This window comes from Carcharodon carcharias, chromosome 20, assembly GCF_017639515.1.
Source record: "Carcharodon carcharias isolate sCarCar2 chromosome 20, sCarCar2.pri, whole genome shotgun sequence".
Classification (NCBI taxonomy): Eukaryota; Metazoa; Chordata; class Chondrichthyes; order Lamniformes; family Lamnidae; genus Carcharodon; species Carcharodon carcharias.
Genome location: NC_054486.1, coordinates 30,884,910 through 30,908,311, shown reverse-complemented (window position 1 = coordinate 30,908,311; position 23,402 = coordinate 30,884,910). Strand labels below are relative to the sequence as shown.

General features: G+C 40.4%; 1 protein-coding gene across 1 annotated transcript; it reads left to right on the top strand.

The window, feature by feature from the left end:
• The first annotated feature begins 3,172 nt into the window (after window positions 1–3,172).
• On the top strand, window positions 3,173–21,925 carry LOC121292308 (EEF1A lysine methyltransferase 3-like). The gene is made up of 3 exons (XM_041214159.1): window positions 3,173–3,304; window positions 8,350–8,461; window positions 21,531–21,925. The coding sequence occupies exons 1-3, from the start codon at window positions 3,173–3,175 to the stop codon at window positions 21,923–21,925; spliced, it is 639 nt and encodes a 212-aa protein (XP_041070093.1).
• Window positions 21,926–23,402: the final 1,477 nt, after the last annotated feature.

The following is a 23,402-nucleotide window of genomic DNA, read 5'->3' as shown; positions in this document are numbered from 1 at the left end:
AGTACTATTAGTATTTAAATTAATAGCATCCCTGTTGTTATTACTGGCAAAATTATAAATATCAATTTCCTTTTTTTGTGTAATTATTATAGTGGGGGTCAACAGTTTAGAATTACTTTCTTGGGAAATATGTTACCTCAGGAGATACCACTTATTAACGCTGGGGAAAGTTGAAAAATATCTGAGAAACCTTTCTCGTTATCTCATTTGTTTATTTGAAGATACCAATTGTGTAAATTAGAATGTCATAATATTCCAGTTCATAGTTTGTATTAATATTTTGGAGTTTTTTAGTTGGGGAATGTTAAATGTGTAAGAGTAAGGTAATTCAAATGCTGGACTTTAGAAATTGCCAGAGCACCTCAAGTAGTGGCAGTTCAAAAGGGTCCCATGTGTACTTATAAGGTAAGAGTTAGGAGGATGAAAGCCATAAGAAGAGAAGTGGCTTCATTTACTTGGGGAACGGCGGACAGCAAGTCTCAGGAGAATTGCTCTGACTTAATTAGAAATTTAAATTATTCATGAAGACTTCAGGGTCAAGGGGTTTGGTTTTGAAGATAACAATTAGTGTGAATATCTATCCGACATCTTGACTAGCCTATGTTGTCATAGAGACGAATGACTTAGGGTGAAGCCTCGCTTGGAATTCTGGAAAGTTGACTGTGGGATTTTTCATGATGGCCTTTGGGGTTGGAGTTGAAAGCACCCAAGTTTGTTGCCGAAAGCCCTGAGTTCAGCAGACATAGAATGAGAGAATCGGCCAAGAGCTGAAAAAAGCTGTAGACCAGAAGCAAGAAGTGTACCAGAAATCAAGGTTCTCTCTGAGGTAGAGGGACTAAGCCAGAGTGCCCATGCTTGAAATGCATGAGGTCCTTAAGGAGCAGAGAAAAATCACGTAGCCTGAGGCTAGTGGGAAGATTTCAAGAAAGCTCACACCTTGGAGGATAACAGGAACACGGAGGAGAATCAAAATGAAGCCCTGAGAGCTGTGGCGCTTTGGGTTTTCCCCAGGAAGTGAAGGAACCTTCAAAAGCCTGATAAGTAGCCAAAGACTTTCTGGAGGGAACTGAAAATGAAAAGGGAGAAGTTTAGTTCAGGAGTTCAGTTTTAAAGTATAAGCGATCGTGTTTATTTTTTTGAGTGTAAAGTATAATCAATAGCCTAAGACAGTGTCTAATTAGTAGTGTTTGTTTGACTCTTGTACAGTAAAATAATTTGTTTAAACCATTGAATCTTGTGGTTTATTAATTCAGTAGATAATGGAGATTTCAAATTTCTCTTTAAACGTTAATGGTCTCTACAGGGATCATAACATTAAGTATAAAAAAAGGATACAATTTGCAACTTCTCATTCGGTTGTGGAAAGCAAACATTTAAAACATTAAAATATTTTAGAGTTTAACTGTCGGAATGTGAGTTCTGAATAAAGGAGAACGTTTATAAATTAAGACAAATTGGCCGATTGTTTCTGGGATTCTTACTGTACACGACTGAAGCTCAGATCAGCCAAATATAATTGATGGATCTCATCTGCACTTTGTAACTTACCCAAATGTTAAACTGAGGCAAAAAATTGCCACAAAATTCATTCTAAATTGGTGATCCCCAACTGTAGCAATTATGTCACACGAAGGAAGGAAATTGATACTGACAATTATCCCAATAATAATAGTAGTGTTTGTGTCACCACAGCCAAAATCGCAGCTTTTTCCCGTCAATTTCTCTGGTTTAATTTCATTCTTTATATTTATTCACCCTTCTATTTACCCAAATAAATAATTACAATATTTGCATCTAGTGTGACTTAAACAACATTTCGGCGAGAGCAAAGTTTGTGCGGCAAAATGGCTACAGGGCATAAGTTGTAGAGTCTGGAAATTGCCTGTTATGTAGGTGGGATCCAAAGGATGACGGATAGATGTTTTATAGCTTTATATAGGCAAAACAAATACATTTTCCTCAACTCCTTCTAAGGATATTTGAATTTACTACAAAAAACAATAAATACTCCGAAGCAATTAATATGCATTAAGGGAACAAAGCTGTCTTGAGCGGTCATATTGGTTCCTAGGAATGTCTCCAAAAGATTAACACACAAATCTTGATTTGCTGTATATGATGGCCATTGCATTGGAACCATCTTTTTGTGGCACACAATCACGCTTGCAGTTTCACATTCCTACCACTAGATGAAACTTCGTGCGCACGAAGAGCTATCAAAATCTATCCATCCAATCTTCCAGCACAGGAACAGTCTAACTTCGCAGGGTCCTAACGATCAGAGGTTTCAAACTTGCCTTCTACACCAATGCCTCTCTGCTGCGAGTCCAATGCTCATTGACCGTCTCTGCCGTTCTTTCTGTGTCTGAAACATGCACAATTACGATGTTTCCCAGTCTCACCGTGAACCGCTAAAGGACAATGCCACAAGTGACATGTGTGCTTCATTTCAGTAGAACGCCTACTGCATTACCATTATCTATATTTTTTGTTACTTCTTCAAAGAATGCAAATGACAGAATCAATATTTATACCAGGTGCTTGTATAATGGGGAGCATGAGAACATAACGGAAAATCAATTGATATTTTGTCTCCAAATCTCCTTTATTAGTTTACAACGTCACAGTCTCTTTAAATATTCCCCTTAAATTTCTTCTGCTTGCAAGTTATTGCCTCCCTTCCTCACTCATTTTCCCCCTCGCCTTTTTTTTTATCTATTACCTCTAATTTGGGAGTCAGTTTACTTCCCTCCCCCTAGTCCTTTGTAAGGCCACTTATTGACTGCCAATCACATAAACTTGATTTTGAATCACAGAGCTATCTGGACTGTGAAGATTAAGGTTTGCTAAGACATTTAATTGTGTCACAGATTTAAACGGCACTAGCTACGGCGAACTACCGATGTTGGGTTCATACTGAATTTTGACACTTATGTCAATGATATCCATGTTAAGTTGAAGAGAGTTCGCATATGTTTTGTTATGCGCCTTCTGCTACTCTGCGATTTAAAACAATTCTGCGCTGCATTTTTCAAAGTTTTGTTTAACCGTCTTTCTTTGTTAGAGATAGAACTTGAAGTGGGCAGGTGGGCCTGAAACTGATAGAAATTGCATCCAGGACTGAAGGGAATCTGACTGGAGATCGGAGAAAGTCCGTTCGAAATCAGAGAGAATGACTAGCACCGAGGATAGCAATCCCTCCTTGGAATTGGAAGAGAAGCGTTATGAATTTAGTGGACACCTTTTGAAGATCTCTACGTTTAGAGGAACGTACCTTGGTGTTTCTGCTTTTGTCTGGGAACCTGTAAGTCTAGCAGCCAATGCATTGTTTGTATTTAAAAGCAGACTCCCTACCTATTTTACTATGTATTTGCTGGATACATTGGCATAGGTGTACAGAATACTTACAGACCAATCAGAGCGACAGATTCATGTTCCAAACAAGCTTCCTCCCATTTATCGTCATCCAACTCATCAACACATCCTCTAATATTTTCTCCCTCATGTGTTTATCTAGGTTCCCCTTAAACGCACCAATGCTGGTTCTGGTCTTGCCTGCAAGTGGAAACGAACTGAATTATTGCACAATCTTAAAGCCCACTCTGAAGTTACCGTTTACTCTTCTCTTTTCTAGAAAAAAAGATCTTTAGCCTAGTCATTCTTTTTAATATGTATGACCTCTCAATCTGATATCATTTCAGAAAATTTTTTTGGACCTTCTCCTTTCATAATATGGAAACAAGTTCGTGGTATCCGAACAGATGGTCTACCCAAGGCCCCACAATTCTATTCCTGCAGAATTGAGCACTAGTGCCGTGTTTGTTTTTTTATGGCCTTGTTGAGCTGTGTCGGTAAATTTAATGATCTGTGCATCTGCACCCTGAGATTTGCCTGTTCTTCTACCCAGTTTAAACGTTTATTTTAAAGAGCAATTGGCCTCCTTATTCATATTCTTATTATTCTTATCAAAATACATTCTCACGCACATCTATATTGAAGTTCGTTTGGAAATGATGCATCCATTACGTAATTGTGTGAATGTCTTCCTGTATTTTTTCGAAGTCCTCCTCTGTATAAAATACAACCATTAATTTGATATATTGCACAAATTAAAAATGTTCTGATTCCTGAATTCAAACAATTTGTGTGAATAGTGAACAATTACGTCTACTCACTGCATTACTGTTATCTAGATTAGATTTTACATCTTCAAGGAATTCAATAAGGCTGGTCAAATGTGGAATCCGTGCTGAATGCTCTATAATATTTTCAGTTTTCTGTAACGGCTGATTAAGGGTTGCGCTAGCACCGAGCCGATATTAAGCTAAAGAGGCTACAGTTTCCTGATTTGTTCTGGTTCTTCTTTTGCAATGTAGTTACATTGGCTGAAAGCCAGTCTGCTGACACTATTCCTTTTCATGATGAATTCTCATACATGCAATTATATCTCTTATCTCCTATGCCTTCTTTTAATATGTGGAGATGTAATCCATCCAGGCCGAAGCTTTGTATCTTTTTGCGTTTGACTAGTTATGAATAACTGGCCCTTTCTAAACAATTCACATTTATAGAACAGCTTTAATGTAGAAAAATATCTCGAGGTGATTAACAACAGCATTATCAATAAAAGAATGAGATCAAGTCACATAAGGTGATATCAGAGCTGTTGACCCAAAACGTGTCAACAAGGAATGTTTAAGGAGCATGGCAGAGGAGAGAGAAGTAGAGAGTCAGAGAGACTAGGGATTGCGTGGGCAAGGGGGTGGAAAATTCAAAGTGTACCTCTAAGGCAGAAAAAAAAACATGGTTGCTAACGGTGGAACAACTCACATCATGGCTCTACCAATGCACATTCTGTACTCCGCGCCGTCTGCTAGTCTGCTCCTCACTGCAAGGTGCAGAACTGGAGCAGCGCAGAAATCTCAAAGGTTTTTCGTAATGCCTGAGGTTACGGACATGGGTGATGGCGAAAACATGGAGAGATTTGAAAATAAAGGTTTGAACTTTAAAACTGAGACATGGTTAGACTAAGAACAACTCGGGGCAGTGAGCAGAGTGATGGTAAATGTGATCCAGCGTAAGCCAAGATATAGGCAGCAAAGTTTCAGCACGTGCTTGTGTAGGGTGGGAGATGGAGAGCTGGCTAAGAGACGGTTTGAACAGTCAGGTATAAAGGTAATAAAAGCGTGGACAAGGATCTCAGCAGCAGACAAGTTGAGGCAGGATTGGAATCAGATGATGTTATGCTCATAGAAGTAGGCAGTTTTTGTAAGGTTACAAATAATAGGTGGTGGTACAGATCAAGACAGGTTGTGATAAGATGAAGCTGATTGTCATCAATGAAAAGACAACCGCACAGTGTGTTTTTGGATGTTATCGCTGAAAGGCAATATTTAGATGAAAAATAGAAGGGGGACAAGTATTGATCCTTGGGAGCCTTTAGAGGTATGGAAGATTTTCTTCTTAAACACCCGTCCTATGTCCCTCAAATCTCACCTCCAATAACAATTAAAAGGAACTCGTGGACTATTTTGTCACAAATATCGGAACATCCATTGAACTGTTTCTGTCCCTCTCCGCGCCCCCCCCCCACCACCGCAAACAGCCAAACTTTCCCCGTATGTCTCCCCCTCTTGGACTGGGAAGAGATAGCTTTTCTGGTTACGATTTGATAGTTAAGGCTCAAATAAGACCAGGGCAGTCCCACTCAGCTGGGTGCCAGCGGGAGGCGTTGGAGGAGATTTGTGTGGTCCACTGTGTGATAGTTTACCACGCCAAATTCACATAGAAGGTTATCTGGGAATTTAAGTACCGTTTCAGGACTGTGACGGGAATGGCAAACTCGATTGGAATAATTGAAGTATTGAATTGTGGGACACTTGGAAGTGGATCTGGGAGGCGACAACACCTTGAAGAGGAAAGGGAGGTTGGAGATGGGCTGGTAGCTAGTTCGGACGGTGGTCAAGGGGGAGATTTTGGAGCGCAGTTGACTGCACATTTTCAGGGCAGAGGGATAATACCTGAAAAAGGAACCTCGAGCGACATCAACTACCACTGGGGCCAGAAAGGGAATTTAGCTGATCAATAATTTGGCGGGAATTGAGTTTGGGGCGAGATTTCTTGGATGGCGGTGTTTTGCACCCCACCACCCGAAGGATTGGAAGGGAATGTAACCCCGGCGATCATAACAGCCCCACAGCCAGCTAACTGAGAGTTTTGCACGGTGGCGGGTGTCCCGTCTCAGAGTTTCCAGCCAATCTGATTGGCCGGTTGTGCCAGTGACAGCAGTGGCCAGGATTGGCACGACGAGCAGTCCCCAGATTCTAAATCCCGGCAGTCTCATGGCGGGTAGGGGAGATGAAGCCTGGGGGTTGGAGAGAGGGGCTGGGGGTCATAATGGAGACGGTAGGGGAGGAATGAAGAGGCCGGGGTGTAGGGGTGGGGGGGGGGGGGGGGGGGGGGGGGGCGGGGAAGCACCCACGGGAGGCAGACCTTGTTGGGTGTTCTTTGTAGAAAGGGAGCCCTTGAAGGAGCTGCCTCCCCCCTTTCTGCCTGAGGCCCTAGCAGGGTGACCTGCCAGCCTTCCCCCCTGAACTTCTCTTACTAGCCACAAAGTTGCCACGTTAGGGCCTCAATTGCAGCAAGAGTGGATGATTCTCCCCAGACCTCACCCACGCCATGGAGACAGGTTGGTGAGTGGGAAGGTCACCTGGGGAATTTTAGTGCCCCACCCCACCTGCAAATCTACCCCAGGAAGGAGAATGTGTATTTCATGGACAAGATGCATTCGGAGTAGAGCATGGCAGCAGGTTAGATATAATCTATAGAAAGGTGTGGGTTTATGGGTAGGGCCGCGGGGGAGACATAGGGAAAAGTTTGGCTGTTGCGGGGGTTTGGGGGGGGGGGTGGGGGAAGAGGGGTGGAAGGGTCAGAAGCAGTTCAATGGATGTTCTCGATATTTGTGACAAAATAGTCCACGAGTTCCTTTTAATTGTTATTGGAGGTGAGGTTTGAGGGACACATGACGGGTGTTTAAGAAGAAAATCTGTGGTGAAGAGAAGCAAGCGATTATTTGTATTCCAGGATTATATTTGAATGGTGAGCAGTCTCAGCAACGGAGAACCACACTGGTAATGGATGGTTAAACCAGTTGTCAACCAATCATTCAAATTTATGTTTCTTGGTTTAAAGACTTTGGATTTTCACAGCTGAAGTTGAATTACACTGAGGATTGGCATTGACCACCTTCCTCTTTCTGATTGTCTTTGATGTTTTATTTGAGCAGTGAGAAGGGAGTGTTGTGGTCAATGATGTTTGCATAGGACATTGAGCTATTTGGTGGGTTTGATCAGAACGTGACCAAAGTCTGGAGAACCCGAGAAACGCACTGGAAGATGGGGGCATGAAGATCAGTAGACCGAAGACAGTTTGAGCCTAGGGAATTAGAGTGATGGTGTAAAGATTAATGGTGAAGATTTGGAGAAAGAGGGTAGTTTCAAGGACCTGGGGCCGGTGGTGGCAGAAGATGAAAGTGTAGAAAAGCAAATTAAGGAGCGGATTAGCTCTGGTTGGAGTAATTGAAAGAAGTGCAGCGGAGTCTTATTTAATAGAAAAGCATCGCTAAACTGAAAGGTAGAATCTATAAAGGTAGCTGTGAGATAGGCCTTGTTATGTAGTGCAGAAACTTGGGTAACATCAAGGAGTGAGTAACAGTGACTTCATACAAATGGGATGCGGATGCTGATATGGAAGTGTGGATTAACGAAAAAGGATCAAATCAGGAAGCAGCACATCAGGGGGTCAGTGAAGATTGTGGAAACATCGAAGAAAGTTGCCGAGAAGAGATTGAAATGGGTATGGTCATTTGTTGCGGGGAGAGGGGGGAGGAAATGTGCGCCTTTCACGTGACATTCCTAATTGCATTTAGACCGATGAAGTATTTTAAAATAGTCAGTACTATGATTTAGGGAAACAATTGGTGCACTGCAATGAGATACATGACCAGGTAATGTTTTGTAATAACTTTAGATCAGGGTTAAATGTTGTGCTGAATAAAATAACTCTTTGGGATCTTTAACACTCACCCAAGACTGCAGACCGGGGAGCTCTTTCCTGGGTTTTCCCTGGAAGCCCCCCAGTCCCATTCCCTGTTTCCAAAACCGGGCATGAGACAGTGGCTTGTATACAGAACTCTGTCAAGGCTGCTCTGAGCTGCCCAAAGGGCACTGAGTGGCCTTTTAGAAACAGATCCATCCACTTCAAAGATTCTTTAATCCTCTTCCTACATTGCCCTAGGTCTAAGTGGACCTTATAAATCGATTATCTTTAATTTGACTGTTTTTCTTTCAGGGTCTGGTTCTCTGTCGGTATTTTGAGAACGAGAACATTGATTTTACTGGGAAGAAGGTGCTTGAACTGGGGTCTGGCACCGGAATTGTCGGGATTTTAGCGGTACTGCTCGGTAAGTTGACCCACCCTGCCGTTTTGAAATAAGAGATAAAAATAAAATTATTTGGTTTTAGTATTAATACACACCTTTGTATGAAGTGGAGAGCTGGCATTTTCTTGACAATTAGATCTTTGTTTTCATCTGCAATTAGCCGTGCGCCTTACCTTGAGACCTCCTCTGTTAAATAACCTATGCTCGCAGTGTGTCTTTCCACTTATTGTTTACAGTGCGTGCTGCCAGGGCTACTATTCATTCCTCATTGACGGAGGCTTGGCGTAAAAATGGACAGCAATGGGAAATATAAAATCCTAGTTTCTGGCTACAAAATATTCAGGAGGGTTAGGGAAGGAAATTTGAGGATACGGCAGTACTCGATGATTTCTACAGGTGGATGATACACTGGCGCTTTTTAAGACTGAATATCTTTGGTTAGACTGAAGGACCAAAAACAGCTGTTAAATTGCTTAGTGCTTACAATTGACTAAGAAAGTGATAAGCAGATCAGCAAATCTGTAGACAATTTTCAGAAAAGTGTAACAAACATAGGACAGTAATCCCATGGGACGTCAGTTACCCAGATATGGACTGGGAGAAACGAGAATAAGAGCAAGGAGAAGGAGGGAAGCTTAAAATGTGTAAAGGAAAACTTCCTTATCAATATGATTCCAGCCCAATGAAGGAGGAGGCAGTGCTGGATCTGGATCCGAGAGATGAAGGAGGGCGAGTGAAGTGTGTTTCAGTTTGAGAACACCTGGGTAATTAACATAAACCGGTTCAAAATAGTTATGGAAAAAGACAAGGAAAATGAAAAGTGGAAATACCCAACTGGAAGAGAATCCAATTTCAGTTACTTGAGAAGAAATGCAGCACATGTGGGATTTAAACCAAGATTTCCAAGGATAAGAGTAAAACAAGAAATGGCAGACTTAAGATGAAGATAGATCCAGTACAAACCAAGTATCTTCGCATAGGGAGGAAATATGGGGCTTCAAAAGCTAGGCATCCTCAGATAAGATCCAGTACAAACCAAATATCTTCACATAGGGAGGAAATATGGGGCATCAAAAGCTAGGCATCCTCAGATAAAAGAGAAAGGAGGTGAAAATGAAACAGAAGAAAAAAATTCTGATACACATCAGGCACAGAATACAATAGAAAATGAAACAGAATACAGAGAACATAGGGGAATGTGAAAAAAAAACTGATGCAAAATGGACAAAGGGAGAGCATACAAAAAGGTTAGCAGGTAACAAAGGAGGGAAAACCAAACTCTTTCATAAGCACACAAAGTAAAAGGATAGCTAAAGGAATGGTGGGACTGATTAGGAAATTTTCTTGTGGAGGTAGAGAGAATGACTAAGGTACTAATTGAATGCTTCTTCAGAAAATAGGATGATATTGCTGCAGTAGAAGAGAAGGGATATTTGGTAGGGATAAAATAGATAGAAAGGAGAAGCTAAATATGTTGGCACCAACAATGTGCTGAAGTCACCTGTGCATACAGGATACATCCTAGTTTGCTGAGGAAAGTAAGAGTGGAGGTGGCAGAAGTTCTGAGTACAGTCCTTCAAATCTTCATAGATATGGCAGTGGTGCCAGAGGACTCAGGATTACAAATGTTTATGAATGGGGAGAGGAATAAACCATGCAGCTTCATGTCAATGCTGAGCAATCTATGAAAAGCCATCGTCAATGACAAAACTAATTCTTAGTTGGAGGAATGCAGGTTAATAAATGGCAGCCAATACGAATTAACTAAAAGAGAATCATACCTATTGAGCTCTTTGATGAAGAAGCAAACCTTTAAAATTGGTAGGACAAGAGGCTAAGGTGGATAAGAAAGCATTGACTTTGTAAATAGGGCATTGAACAGAAAAGCCAGGGAACTATCCTAAACCATTAGAAATCACTGTTTAGGTCTTAACTGGAGTATTATTTTTAATTATGGGCACTTAGGAAGGAAGTCATGGAGATGGTGTAGTGGTGTTTAACCGAGTGATAGCAGCAGGAAAACACCTCCGTTATGTGGACGTATTGGAGAAGCTGAGATTGTTTTCCTCAGAGCAGAGAAGGCTAATGGGAGAATAAGGAGAGACATTGAAAATTGAGGGGTTTTGCTAGAGTAAGTAGGGATAAATTGTTTCATCTTGCAATTGTATTAATAACCAGAGGTGGTAGGTTTAAAACAATAGTCAGATGAATTAAATGGTAAATGGGAAATTATTTTTTCACATAACAGATCTTAACAACTCTATCTGAAGGATTGGTGGGAGCAGATTCCATAGGAATTTTCAAAATAGGTATTGAAGATGGTTAGTTGGCAGGGTTATGAGAAAAATATGAGTCCTGGGATGAAGTTCAATAGTTCTTTCATTAACCTGATGCTGGCACAATGGATCGAATGATCTCCTTCTGTGATGTAAGAATCTGTGATTCTGTTTTTTGTCAATATAGCTAATATTCACAGTTCTTCCTCCATAGTCACTGCTCATAGTCCATACCCTTATGTCAGTAGTAAATATGTTTATTCCAGTGGTTATAATTGCAGCATGTACCTGTAGTCTCTATTCATCCTTCATATCCCAATAGCTACTATTTATAGTGCAGAGACCTACAGTTAATATTTATGGTAAGTACCACTGCAACAAGTACTTTTCTAAGTACCAGTTAGTGATGCACATCCCTTTGGTTAATGGTCACAGTGATTACCCTTCTATTTACTATTGATAGGTACCAAAGTTACTAGTGATAAGGTATATTTCTATGGTTATTGTTCAGTTAGCTCCTATGTGTAAATGCATATGAATTAGGAGCATGAGTAGGCCATTTGGCACCCTCAGCCTGTTTTAACATTCAATAAGATCATGGCTGATCTCTTTAAACTAACAGAGTGGGGGTTGGGGGAAAAAGACAGATCTCGGGTGAAGGGAGATTTAGAAATCCAATGTGAATGGTTGAGGAGTCAGAACAGCATACTGATGTAGATAAAGACAAGCAGAGTGGGACAAGAAGGACAGAGTTTAACAAAACATATACATCAGTGAATAAGATCATTTTAGGGAATAGAAGTAAAAAAATAAATTAAAGGCTCTTTATCTGAATATACAAATCACCTGGAATAAGATAGATGAACTAGTGGCACAAATAGAGGTAAATGATTTAGATCTAATCGCCACTGCAGAAACATGGTTACAAGATGATCAAGGTTGGGAAATAAATATTACAAGTACACAATATCTTGGAAATACAGACAGAATGGCAAGGGAGGAGGAATAGACCTTATAGTAAAGGATGACATAAGAACATTAGGGATAAAGGATCTGGTTTCTGAAGATCATGAAGTAGAATCAGTATGATTGGAAATTAGAAATAATAGGAGTCAGAAAAGACTGGTGGGAGTAGTCAATAGGCCCCCTAATAGTATTATATGGTTGGACAGCGCATTAAACAATACATTATTGGAGTTTGTAACTTAAGGAAATGTAATAATTATAGGGGACTTTATTCTTCATATTTGGACAATCAACTTAGCAAGAATGGTCTGGAAGATGAGTTTGTAGAATGATTTTGTGACAGCTTATTGGAGTAATACATAGTGAAACCAACTCAGGATAAACCTATGCTCGAACCCAGTATTATCCAATGAAGCAGGGTTAATCAGCAATGTCATAGCAAAAGATCCACTGGGAAACAGTGATCATAATACCGCTCAATTCCATGTTAAGTTTGAAAATGACATATATCCCAATTACAAATAAAAATCTTAAGATAAAGTAATGCCAATTATTTAGTATGAGTGGACAACTGGCTAAGGTTAATTGGGTAAATAGGCTAGAAGGTATGGAGGTAAATGAACAGTGGAAAATATTCAAAGAAACAATTTAAAAAGTTCCACAAAAATACATTCCATTGAAAAACAAACACTCAGTGAGAAGGACAAATCTGTGGCTCACTCAGGAAGTTAAGGATAGAATTAGATTAAAAGAAGAGGCTGATAATGTTGCAAAAAAAAAAACAGTAGCAAGCCTGAGGATTGGGAATGTTTTAAAAACCAGCAAAGAGCCACTATAAAATTGATACGGAAGGGAAAAATTGAATATGATGGTAAGTTAGCCAGAAATATAAGAGCAGAGTGTAAGAGCTTTATAATTATATTAAAAAAAGGAAGAGATCAGCTAAAGTAAGCATTGGTCCCTTAGAAGCCGAGACCAGAGAAATTATGGGAAGTGAGGAAACGGTGGAGGTATTGAACAAATATTTTGTTTCTGCCTTGACAGTAGAAGGCACAAATTCCATAGAAACTGATAACCTAGGAGCTACAATTAAGGAAAGCAATATCAGCAGTGTATTGGAGACACTTAAGGGACTAAAATCTGACAAATCCCTAGGAGCTCATGGCCCTAGGGTTCGCAAAGAAAGCTGCAAAGATAATGGAAGTGCTAACTACGTTTTTCTAAAATTCCTTAGATTTGGGAATAGTCCCATTAGATTGGAATTTGGCAAATGTTATACTACTTTTCAAGAAAGTATGGAGACAGAAAACAGCGAACTACAGGCCAGTTGTCCTAACATCAGTTGTTTATAAAATGCTGGAATCTATTAAGGAAGTCTTAACAATGCACTTACAATTTGGACATGTCAGCATGGTTTTGCTAAAGGGATATCCTGTTTGACAAATTTATTAGAGTTTTTCTTTGAGGATGGAAGTAATAGGATAGATGAAGGGGAATCAGTAGATGTAGTACAACTGGACTTGCAAATGACATTTGATAAGCTGCCAGGCATAGGGTTAAAAGGCAAGATAAGGGCTCATGGAGTTGGGGCCAATATATTAGCATGGATAGAGGATTGGTTGATGGACAGAAAAGACAGTGAGCATAAATACAGCTTTTTCAAGTTGGGAGGCAGTGAATAGTGGAGTGCAGCAAGGATCAGTGTTGGGGCCTCAGCTATTTATAATATACATTGCTCTCTGTCCCTTCATCTGTCATTAATATATTGAAGTTTGTTGATGACACCAAGCTAGGTGGAAAGGGGAGCCATGGGGAGGAGAAAGAGAGGCTGCAAAGAGATATAGACCCGTCAAGTGAGTAGAGAACAAGATGGCAGATTGAATATAATATAGGGAAGTGTGAAGTTAGTCACTTTGGTCACGATAATAAAATAACTTTTTTAAAAAAATGAGAAACTTGTGAAAGTTGATGTTCAGTGAGACTTCATGGAACAAAGTTAGTTTGCAAATGCAGCAAGCAATTAAGAAAGCAAATGACATGTTGGCATTTATTGCATGTGAATTTGTGTACAGGAATAAATAAGTCTTGGTAGAGTAGAACAGGATTTTAGTAATACTGCATCTGGAGTAGTGTGCACAGTTTTGGTCTCCACGTTTAAGGTAGAATATAATTGCACTGGAGGTGTTACAGCCAAGATCCTCTAAATTGGTCCCTAGGATGGGGGGGGGGGGGGGGTGGCGGGGCGGGATTGTCCTATTATGAAAGGCTGAGTAATTTGGACTTATGGTCTCTGAAGTTTAAGAAGATGAGAGGTGATCTCATTGAAACCTATAAAATTCTGAAGGTGCTTGATAGAGTAGTTAAGGAATCTTACTTAAGGAATTTAAAACATGGGGGCAGTCTCAGGATAATGGGTTGATCATTGAGGACTGAGATGAGGAGAAATTACTTCACCCAAATGGTGTGGATATATGGAATTCTCTACCCCAGAGGGTTGTGGAGGTTCCATTGCTGAATACATCTAATATTGGGATAGACAGATTTTTGGTCTCAGGGAATTAAGGGATATGTGGTAGGGAGGAAATAGAGCTGGACCCCAAGATCATATTCAATAGTGGAGTAGACTTGATGGGATGTGTCATCTACTCCTGCTCCTTTTCCTTGTGTTCTTGTTTTCTGCTATTCTGATTGTGGCCTCAACACCATATTCTACCTACACCCAATAACCTTAGAATATTTTTAAGGCGGGGTAGATGGATTCTTGACCAGCAAGGGCGTCAAAGGTTTTGACCTGGCATTCATCACTTTCCAGGAAGAGAGAGTTCCAAAGACTCACAACCCTCAGGAAAAAAATTCTCTTCATGTCAGTCTTAAGTGGGAGACCCCTTATTTTTTAAAACATAGCCCCATAGATCTAGTCTCTTCCACAGGAGGATACGTCCTTTCAACATCCACCCTGTATCTTATACGCTTTGATAAGATCACCTCTCATTCCTCTAAACTCCAATGGATACAGGCCAAGTCTGTCTAACCTTTCCTCATAAGATAATCCCCCCACCTAAACACCCCCATCCCAGGTATCAGTTGAGTGAACCTTCTCTGAACAGATTCTAAATAACCTCCCTTAAATAAGGAGAGCAAAACTGTAGCCAGGACTCCAGATTACTATTTACTATTCATGGTCTGAACCTCTATAGTAGAGAATGAACAGGGGTCCCCACATCTGGGGGTGGAAGACAATGCTAATGAATGGAAAATTCGCCACTGGCTCTGAATTCTGTGTTGGTATTCACTGGGATGCTCCATGTGGCCAGTGTGTCACCTCCTCCCCATCATGTAGGTTCTGGGAACCATAAATCCCTCTCTTTACAGGGCTAACCACCATACTATTCACATTGTTTACTACATGATAATATTTACTTCCCCAGTTCACATTTAAGGTGCATACTGGTGTTACAAACATAGGTGATAGAGGAAGTAGGCCATTCAGCCCCTCAAGCTTGTGCCACCATTCAATAAGATCATGGCTGATCTGTTTGTGTTTTGAATTCCACATTCCCATCTAACCCCGATAACCTTTGATTCCCTTGCCTAACAAGAATCTATCTACTGCCGCCTTAAAAATAGTCAATGCCCCCACTTCCAAAGAATTTCAGAAAAAAATCTTTATACTCATTTCTGTTCTAAAAGACGACCCATAATTTTAAAACTGTGCCCCCTAGTTCTGGACTCACCCACAAGAGAAAACATCCTTTTCATATCTACCTTGTCAAGACCAATCTGGATCTTATGTACTTCAATCAAGTCACCCTCACCCTTCTAAACTCCAGTGGAAACAAATCCAGTCTGACCAAACTTTCCTCATAAGACAACCCACTCATTCCAGGTATCAATCTGGTAAACCTCCTCTGAACCACCAATGCATTTCCATTCTTCCTTAAATGAGACCAATACTGAACATGATAATCAGGATGTGGTCTCACCAATGCCCTGTATTACTGAAGCATAGCAGCCTTACTTTTAATGTTAAATTCCTCTCACAATAAAGGATAGCATTCCATTAGCTTTCTTAATTATTTGCTGTATATCGTACAACGTATTGCGACTCATGCACTAAGAACATAATAAATAGCAATAGGCCATTCAGCTCAAGCCAGCCCTGCCATTCAAAAGATCATGGTTGATCTGCCCCATGCTTCAACTCCTCTTTCATGCCAGCTCCTCATAACCCTCATCTCCCTGAAAGCATTTAAAGAGGAGGTAGATAATCTTTCAGTGGTCTAGCCTCCACAACTTTCTAGGGTAGAGAATTTCAGACATTCACTACCCTCAGAAGAAATTCCTTCACACCTCAGTTTTAAATGAGTGTCCCCTTATTCTGTAACTATGTCCCGTAGTTTGAGATTCCCCCACTAGCAGAAACATCCTTTCAACATCTACCCTGTCAAGCCCCCTCAGAATCTTATACATTTTAATAAGATCACCCCTCATTCTTCTAAACTCTAATGAATAAAGGCCTAACCTGTTTAGCCATTCTTGATAAATCAACCCCTTCATCCCAAGAATCAGCCTACTGAATCTCATTTGAACTGTCTCCAATGCTAGTACATCCTCTCTTAAATACAGGGACCAAAACTGTATGCAGTACTACAGGTGCAACCTCACCAACACCCTGTACAGTTGTAACACTTCCCTATTTTTAAACTCCAACCCCCTAGCCATACAGGTCAAAATTCCATTTGCCTTTTTAGTTACTTGCTGCACCTGCATCCTGTGTTTCATGCACAAGAGCACCAGATCCCTGCCTGTTGCACTTTTTTGGAGTCTCTCTCCATTTAAATAATAGTTTGCCATTGATTTTTCCTATCAAAGTGCATGACCTCACACTTCCTACATTAAACTCCATCCAGGACACTTAGATCCCTGTGCACCTTGGAATTCTGCTAATACTCTGCTTTTTCATTCTTCCTGCCAAAGTGAACAACTTCATATTTTCCCAACTTATATTCCATCTGTCAGATTTTTGCCCACTCACTCCACTTATCTATTTCTGTGTGCAACCTACTTATGTCCTCTTCACAACATACTTTCCTACCTATCTTTGTGTTGGCTGCAGATTTAGCTAGCATGCCTTTGTACTCCTCATCTAAGTCATTGATGTAAACTGTAAAAAGTTGAGGTTCCAGCACAGACCCCTGTATATCCTACCAATCAGAAAAAGACCAATTTATGCACACTCCGTTTGCCAGTCAGCCAATCTTCTTTCCACACTAATATGTTACCCATGTTATGATTTATTATGCTTAATACTGTAGTTAATGTTCACAGTGCCTGCCTATTTATTTTTGTAGTGCTTCACATTCTACATATTGGTTATTTTGGTTACCCCTCTTGCCTCTACTTATACGTAGCTACAGTTATGTAGCTTACTCCAATAGTTGCTACTATTTCCCATAATTCCCTCTCTATAGTTGCCATTAGTTGGATTTACTCATGCAGTAACATGAGAACATAAGAAATATGAGCAAGCATAGACCATACTTCCTCTCAAGCCAGCTCCATAACCCATTCAACATGATTAAAGCTGATCATAACTACTTTGCTGCCCACTCCCTATATCCCTCGATTCCCTAAGAAACCAAAAATCTGTCTGTTTATCTCAGCATTAAATATTCAATGAGGGAGCATTCAAAACCCTTTGGAGTAGAGAATTCCAAAAATTCAACTATTTGAATGAAGAAATTTCTCCTCATCTCAATCATAAATGATTGGCCCCTTATCCTAAAATGGTGCTACCATTTTCTAGATTCCCCATCTAGGAAAAACAGCCAGTGTCTATGCTTTTAAGCCCCCTCAGAACCTTGTATTTTTCAATGAGATCACTTTTCTTTCCACTAAACTCCAGAGAGTGTAGGCTGAATTTACTCCGCATTTCATTATAGGAGAAGTCTGTTATTCTAGGCACCAATCTCATGAACATTCACTGCACCAACTCCAATGCAAGTGTATCCTTCCTTAAATATGGAGGCCAAAAGTGCACACAAAGCTCCAGGTGTTGTCTCACAAAGCTCTGTACAATTGTAGCAATACTTCCTTATTCTTGTACTCCAATTCCCATTGGAATAACAGTCAGCTTGCCATTTTCCTTTGGAATTGTATGCGGCACTTGAATGCTAACTTTGATTTCCTTGTATGAGTACATCCATGTGCTGTTGAGCATCAACATTTACAGATTTCACACTTAAAAATATTCTGCTTTTCTATTCTTCTTACCAAGATGAATAACCTCACACTTTTATATTCCTTCTGCTACCTTGTTGCCTTATTATTTATCCTGCCAATATCTCTTTGCATCCTATTATCCTCCTCACAGCTTACATTCCCACCTAGCTTTGTATCATCAGTAGCGTTTGATACATTACTTTCAATTTCATCATCCAATCATTAATATAGATTGCAAATAGCTTAAGCTGTAGCACTGACCCTTGCAAAACTCCATTAGTCACAACTAACTTGAAAATGCCCCGTTTATGCCTACTCTACACTGTGTTAATTAACAAATCCTCTATCCATGCTATTACCCCCTACTCCATAGTGTCCTATCTTGTGTTATAATCTTTTGTTTGAATCTTTATTTGAAGTATACTATGCTTACTGGTTCTTCATGTATCTACTTTACAAGATAGATCCTCAAAAACAAAAACATTTGTCAGACACTATTTCCCTTTTTGTAAAACCATGTTCACTTTGCCTGATTATATTATGATTTTCTAAGTGTATTATTAAGACATCTTTAATAATAGTTTGCAGCATTTTCCCCATGACAAATGTCAGGCTAACTGGCTTGTTGTGCATGATGATTTGTATTGCATTGCACTTTATTCTGCTTACACCTATTATTGCTGTTCACCTTCCTCACTGCTCCAGTTGCTACAGTTAGTGCAGAATCTTAAAATTTCTCCTCACAGTGCTTGCCATTCCCTGTTAATGTCCCTCCAATTATAATTCATGGCAGTTAATTCTCATTTTACATAAGCACGTAATAGATTATGGCCTAATAGATTATGGCCTATAGTTAATATTATTCTGCATAACCTATAGTTTCTAATATTATGATCCCTAGCTGAGGTTACCACTGGACAGGCCTGATCCCAGGATGGAAACCAGCTTGATAGATCCTAGCTTTTATTTGTTTGTTTAGATACCTGGAGAGGGGTTACTGAACAGAGTCACCAGAGACAGCTAATGAACATTTACAAAAGCATAAAACATTAAGCAAGAAAAGATGAACTATATTACAATACTCCTTCACCCACAACTATACCTTTACAGATAAATACAGATTTGTAAGAATAACTCAAGTTACAAAAACTATCTTATGCTCTAATGTTCGAAGTACAAAGACCATGTAAACCAATAGGTACCCTGTGGTCAGACACATCATACTCATGCTCTGAAACCAAGTGACAGATGCTCCCTAAACCAGATGCTATGGATCTCTCCTCAACTCCCTGCCATCAACCTCACCAGTGGCTTGTGATACTGTGAGCCAACTGGTCTCCCTGAACTCTGTCTTTCACACAATCTCCACTCTCCAAGAACTCACTTTGGAATCTTCTCCCAAACTGACACTCTCTCTCAGGTGCTTTCCACAAGGGTTGACCTCCAGGGTTTTGAACTATCCGTCCGATGTTCTTCTGCCCTGGGTCACCATATGCATTCAAGCTTTCTTCCATGCACTCTCTTGACTCAACAGTCAACAGTACAGCACTGCTTCACATGCCCACAGCAAAAGAGTTACAGACTTTCAGTTGTCTCTTTGGATGGTCTGGGCTCTTTCAAGCTGTTCTTACTTTAAATCCGCTTTCTGTAGCTTTTGTCTCTCTGCCCCTCACTCTTAACAGGAACTTTTCTAGGTTTCTCCTCTTCCCTTTAACTAGAAGGTCTCCTTGGGACTTTCCTGTTCCACTCCCCTGGAGTCTATTCTTTAGCTTGGGCCTGGCCATCTGCTCCAGTCTCTCCTGGCAGCTACCTTCAAAACCAACTGAACTCAACAGCTTCCAAATTAAATTGCTGTTTCTAGTTTCTCCTTTGTCTGCCTATGGGAGGGAACTGCCTCTCCGGGCTCCTGTTGCTAGCGACAGCCCATTTTTTCTATTGTTTGTTTAACTTAGCTGCAACAGTCCTAAATCTCTTATTAGAAATGCAGGCAACTTTTAAAGTGAAACTAAAGCTCAATTTGATCTTTTCTTAACACAAATACAGAAATACAAATCAAACTAAAACTCATTCCTATCACCCACAAATACAGCTTACATAAACTCTCTCTATTTCATAGCAAATTGTTGTGCCTACACCTATAATTCCTATGCAGAATGCATGCGGTTCTGGTTATTATTGTAGCGCATATTCCCATAATTAGTTTTCAGCATGGTTTCCCGTACAATAAATATTTTACAAGCTCACTGCTATAGTTATGTCTAACCTTAATGCCTTGTGGTTGCATTGTAATGCATTTCCCTATAATTATTTCTCATCATTGTTCTTCTCTATTATTAGCATTCATAGCACTATTCCATAATGCTATCCACAGTGCTTACCTTTATAATTACCATTCGTATTGATCATATAATGAATATTCATGGTGCCTACTCTTAAATTATTATTACCCTCGTCGTTACAATTCATTATGTTGACCACCATAATTACTATTCCAAGTCTGTTTCCCTCTCCTCTATTTCCCTTGCATATTCTTATGACTTCTTTTTCGGCCGTACCCCATAACTAATATGCATATCTTATACCCCAATTCATAGTGTTTGTCCATTGAGTTATACTCGGTACATTAAAGTGCAATAGCTGCTATTGAGAATTACTCATACGATCTTTCATTATGATTACGATCTTCCTACAATAATTTTTTAAGCAACGTGTCAGCCGTGGTCCTATTGGCAGCATTCTCATCCGAGTCCGCATGTTGTGGGTTCTAGTTTCACTCCAGGACAAAAATTAAGGCTAATGCTTCAGTGCAGTACTGAGGAAATTCGGATTTTGATGAAAGGCCCGCAACGTTGGCTTTGCTTCTGTCCGCAGATGCTGCCACCATTTGCAGAGTATTTCCAGAATTTTCTGTTTTCATTTCAGATTCCCGGCATCCGCAGTATTTTGCTTTTCGATTAAGGAAAACTGACATGTTACCCAGTTTCAGGCGTAGCCATTATCTTGCAATTGACACTGGTGGGGCGCTGTAGCAGACGTTACAGGTGGTGTCGGTGTCCTTACCAGTGGCGTTCTGAATCCTTCCTTGGCTGTTATACTCTTTAGGGTCAATGGGATTGAGTCGACCTTCAATGGCAGGCTGCTGAACTCCAATATGATGATACACTCAGTGAAAAGTGCTCACAGATCAGAATATTTTCACACAACCAGGCGATGGAGAAAAAGTGCGCGAAAGTAAGACGAACGTTTGATTGCTTAACATAGTGATGCCTACATGAAAAGGAAACCGGCTGTGCATTAGACAAGAACCGATGCTTCTGTCAAATGTGTAACTGGAATGTGATTTTTGGAAAGATCCGAGTTTGCTTGCTCTTCCTCCGAAACTTACATTGCGGCTAACATGTGGAGCAGGTGAATGTGGGTGTTCTCCGTTTGCGGAATCCTGGTCTGTACCCTGTGGATTGCTTCTGTCTGGCTCTTTGGTTCAAAGTCATTCGGCGCCCAATGGCTAAGAGAGTTACAGTTCATTTAGATAGCACGACTTTTCTTGCTCTTGCCCGAGAAAAATTGCATCAAGCGTGCTGCGGGGAAATCATGGGATAATTATGTTTTATTATTCTTTGTACCAGGTGGAGATGTCACCTTAACGGACAAAGCGTACGTTTTGAAGCAAATAGAATATAACGTAGTGGCAAACATACCAACGACCAGCAGACACCGTTCCAAAGTCCGGGCCCTTGCTTGGGGTAACGATCAGGGTAACTTTTCAAGCGACTTTGATTTCATTCTGGGTTCGGACATCGTGTACAATCCACCGCACTTTCCGGGTCTTTTACAGACGCTGCTGCACCTCTGCAACACCAAGACTACAGTTTACATGTCCTCTAACTTGAAGGCCAGAGAGGGGGCCGTCAATTTTCACGAGGAGCTCCTGCCAAAGCAGTTTAACAGCGAGCTCATTCATACAAGCGGAAACAATTATATTTACAAAGTGACGAAAAAAGCCCCACACGATGAGCACTAGTTTCTGATGCAGAGGCGGCAAGACAGCGGTCAGCAATTCACGAGGTTTATTAACTTTTTGAGAAGTTAATTTGAATAAAAATTTCGTGTTTTCCCTTCCTTAATTTCCAGGGCCTTTCCTTCGATCTGCCAAAATTTGGTAATTCATACTGACACATTAATATGCTTGTACCCTCTCTCACAGGAGATTATGAAATGATTCCTGCAGCATTTATGTGACAGACCATAAAGGGAGTGACTTTGAGGCGTTACGGTTTCTGGTGCCGAAAAGTCCTCACACTCACCCGTGGAAAGACGCATAGTTCACATATTAACGTTATTGAATGGCAATAAAATATAAGATCCCAGGTTAGAAATTATTCTGCTCCATATCAGTTCTGAGCCCGCGATCGCCCTGGTTAAAAAAATCAGTCCGTCTAGTACTTTAAAAAGCAGATAACACTTTAAAATGATTGGGATAACCCCCTCGTTAAAAAGCACGCAGGGGAATTTCATTAACTTATTTCTTATCAATATTGTAAAAGGATTTTTAACTCTCTAATATTTACCCACTTAATGTATTGACGGAACCAATAAGTCTCATACTGCTTCCACTGACCGATGTGAACCTTATTTCAACTTCCTTTTACTTTGCGAATGTAAGCTAATAGTCACCACCCCTTACCTTCAATGTGTCCACCCTACTTATCCCTTTGGCCTTAAATGCAACTCTCGCGTTTCCTCCATTTCGAAATCTTATTGCAAGGTGATCATTTCACGGGTACCAGGCCCTCGGCTACACTTGCCGGCCCTCATGATACTAATTCCATTTTTGTCGGCTGAACTAAGGGCCGATTACTATTGATTTCACTGAATAACTCACAATCTGCACACTGCTGCTTTACTCGCTGGATTTTATGGGAATTTGAATGCCCTGAGTGAAGGTACAATTGAAAAGTCAATCCGGCGCCTGGAGTTAAGCTTCCCAAATTAATCGGCTAACGAACCGAAATCAGCATTATCTTTCGAACAGTTCAGTCAGCGTGCTCCTACTGCCGTTTCCTAAACTTGGCCTAAATAGCCAAGTGGTTATGGTACTGGGTTTGTAACCCCAAGATCAAGAGTTCAAATCTTACAATGGCAAACTATGAAACAATATAACTTCATCTGAATAGGAACAGATGAAAACAGGTTTGTACTGGAAAGAGTTACTGGTAGGGCTAAACTCTAGAAAAGCGAATTTTCAGGGATTTTTTCCCCCTAAATAACCTATATTAGGGCTTTATTTTGCGACCCAGCTCGTTTTTTTCCTTCATTGAACTCTCGATAATCTTTTAAATGAAAACCAAATCAACAAAATTGGGATAAATCAGGCACAGCCCCTAATTCAGGTCAGCTGTAAAACCAAGAACAAAGTTTAAAGGAAACTTACAAACTTTAAATCAAAATGTGATTAAAGGGGTCAACAAAACACCCCAGTCCCCGCGGTGCCCACCGAG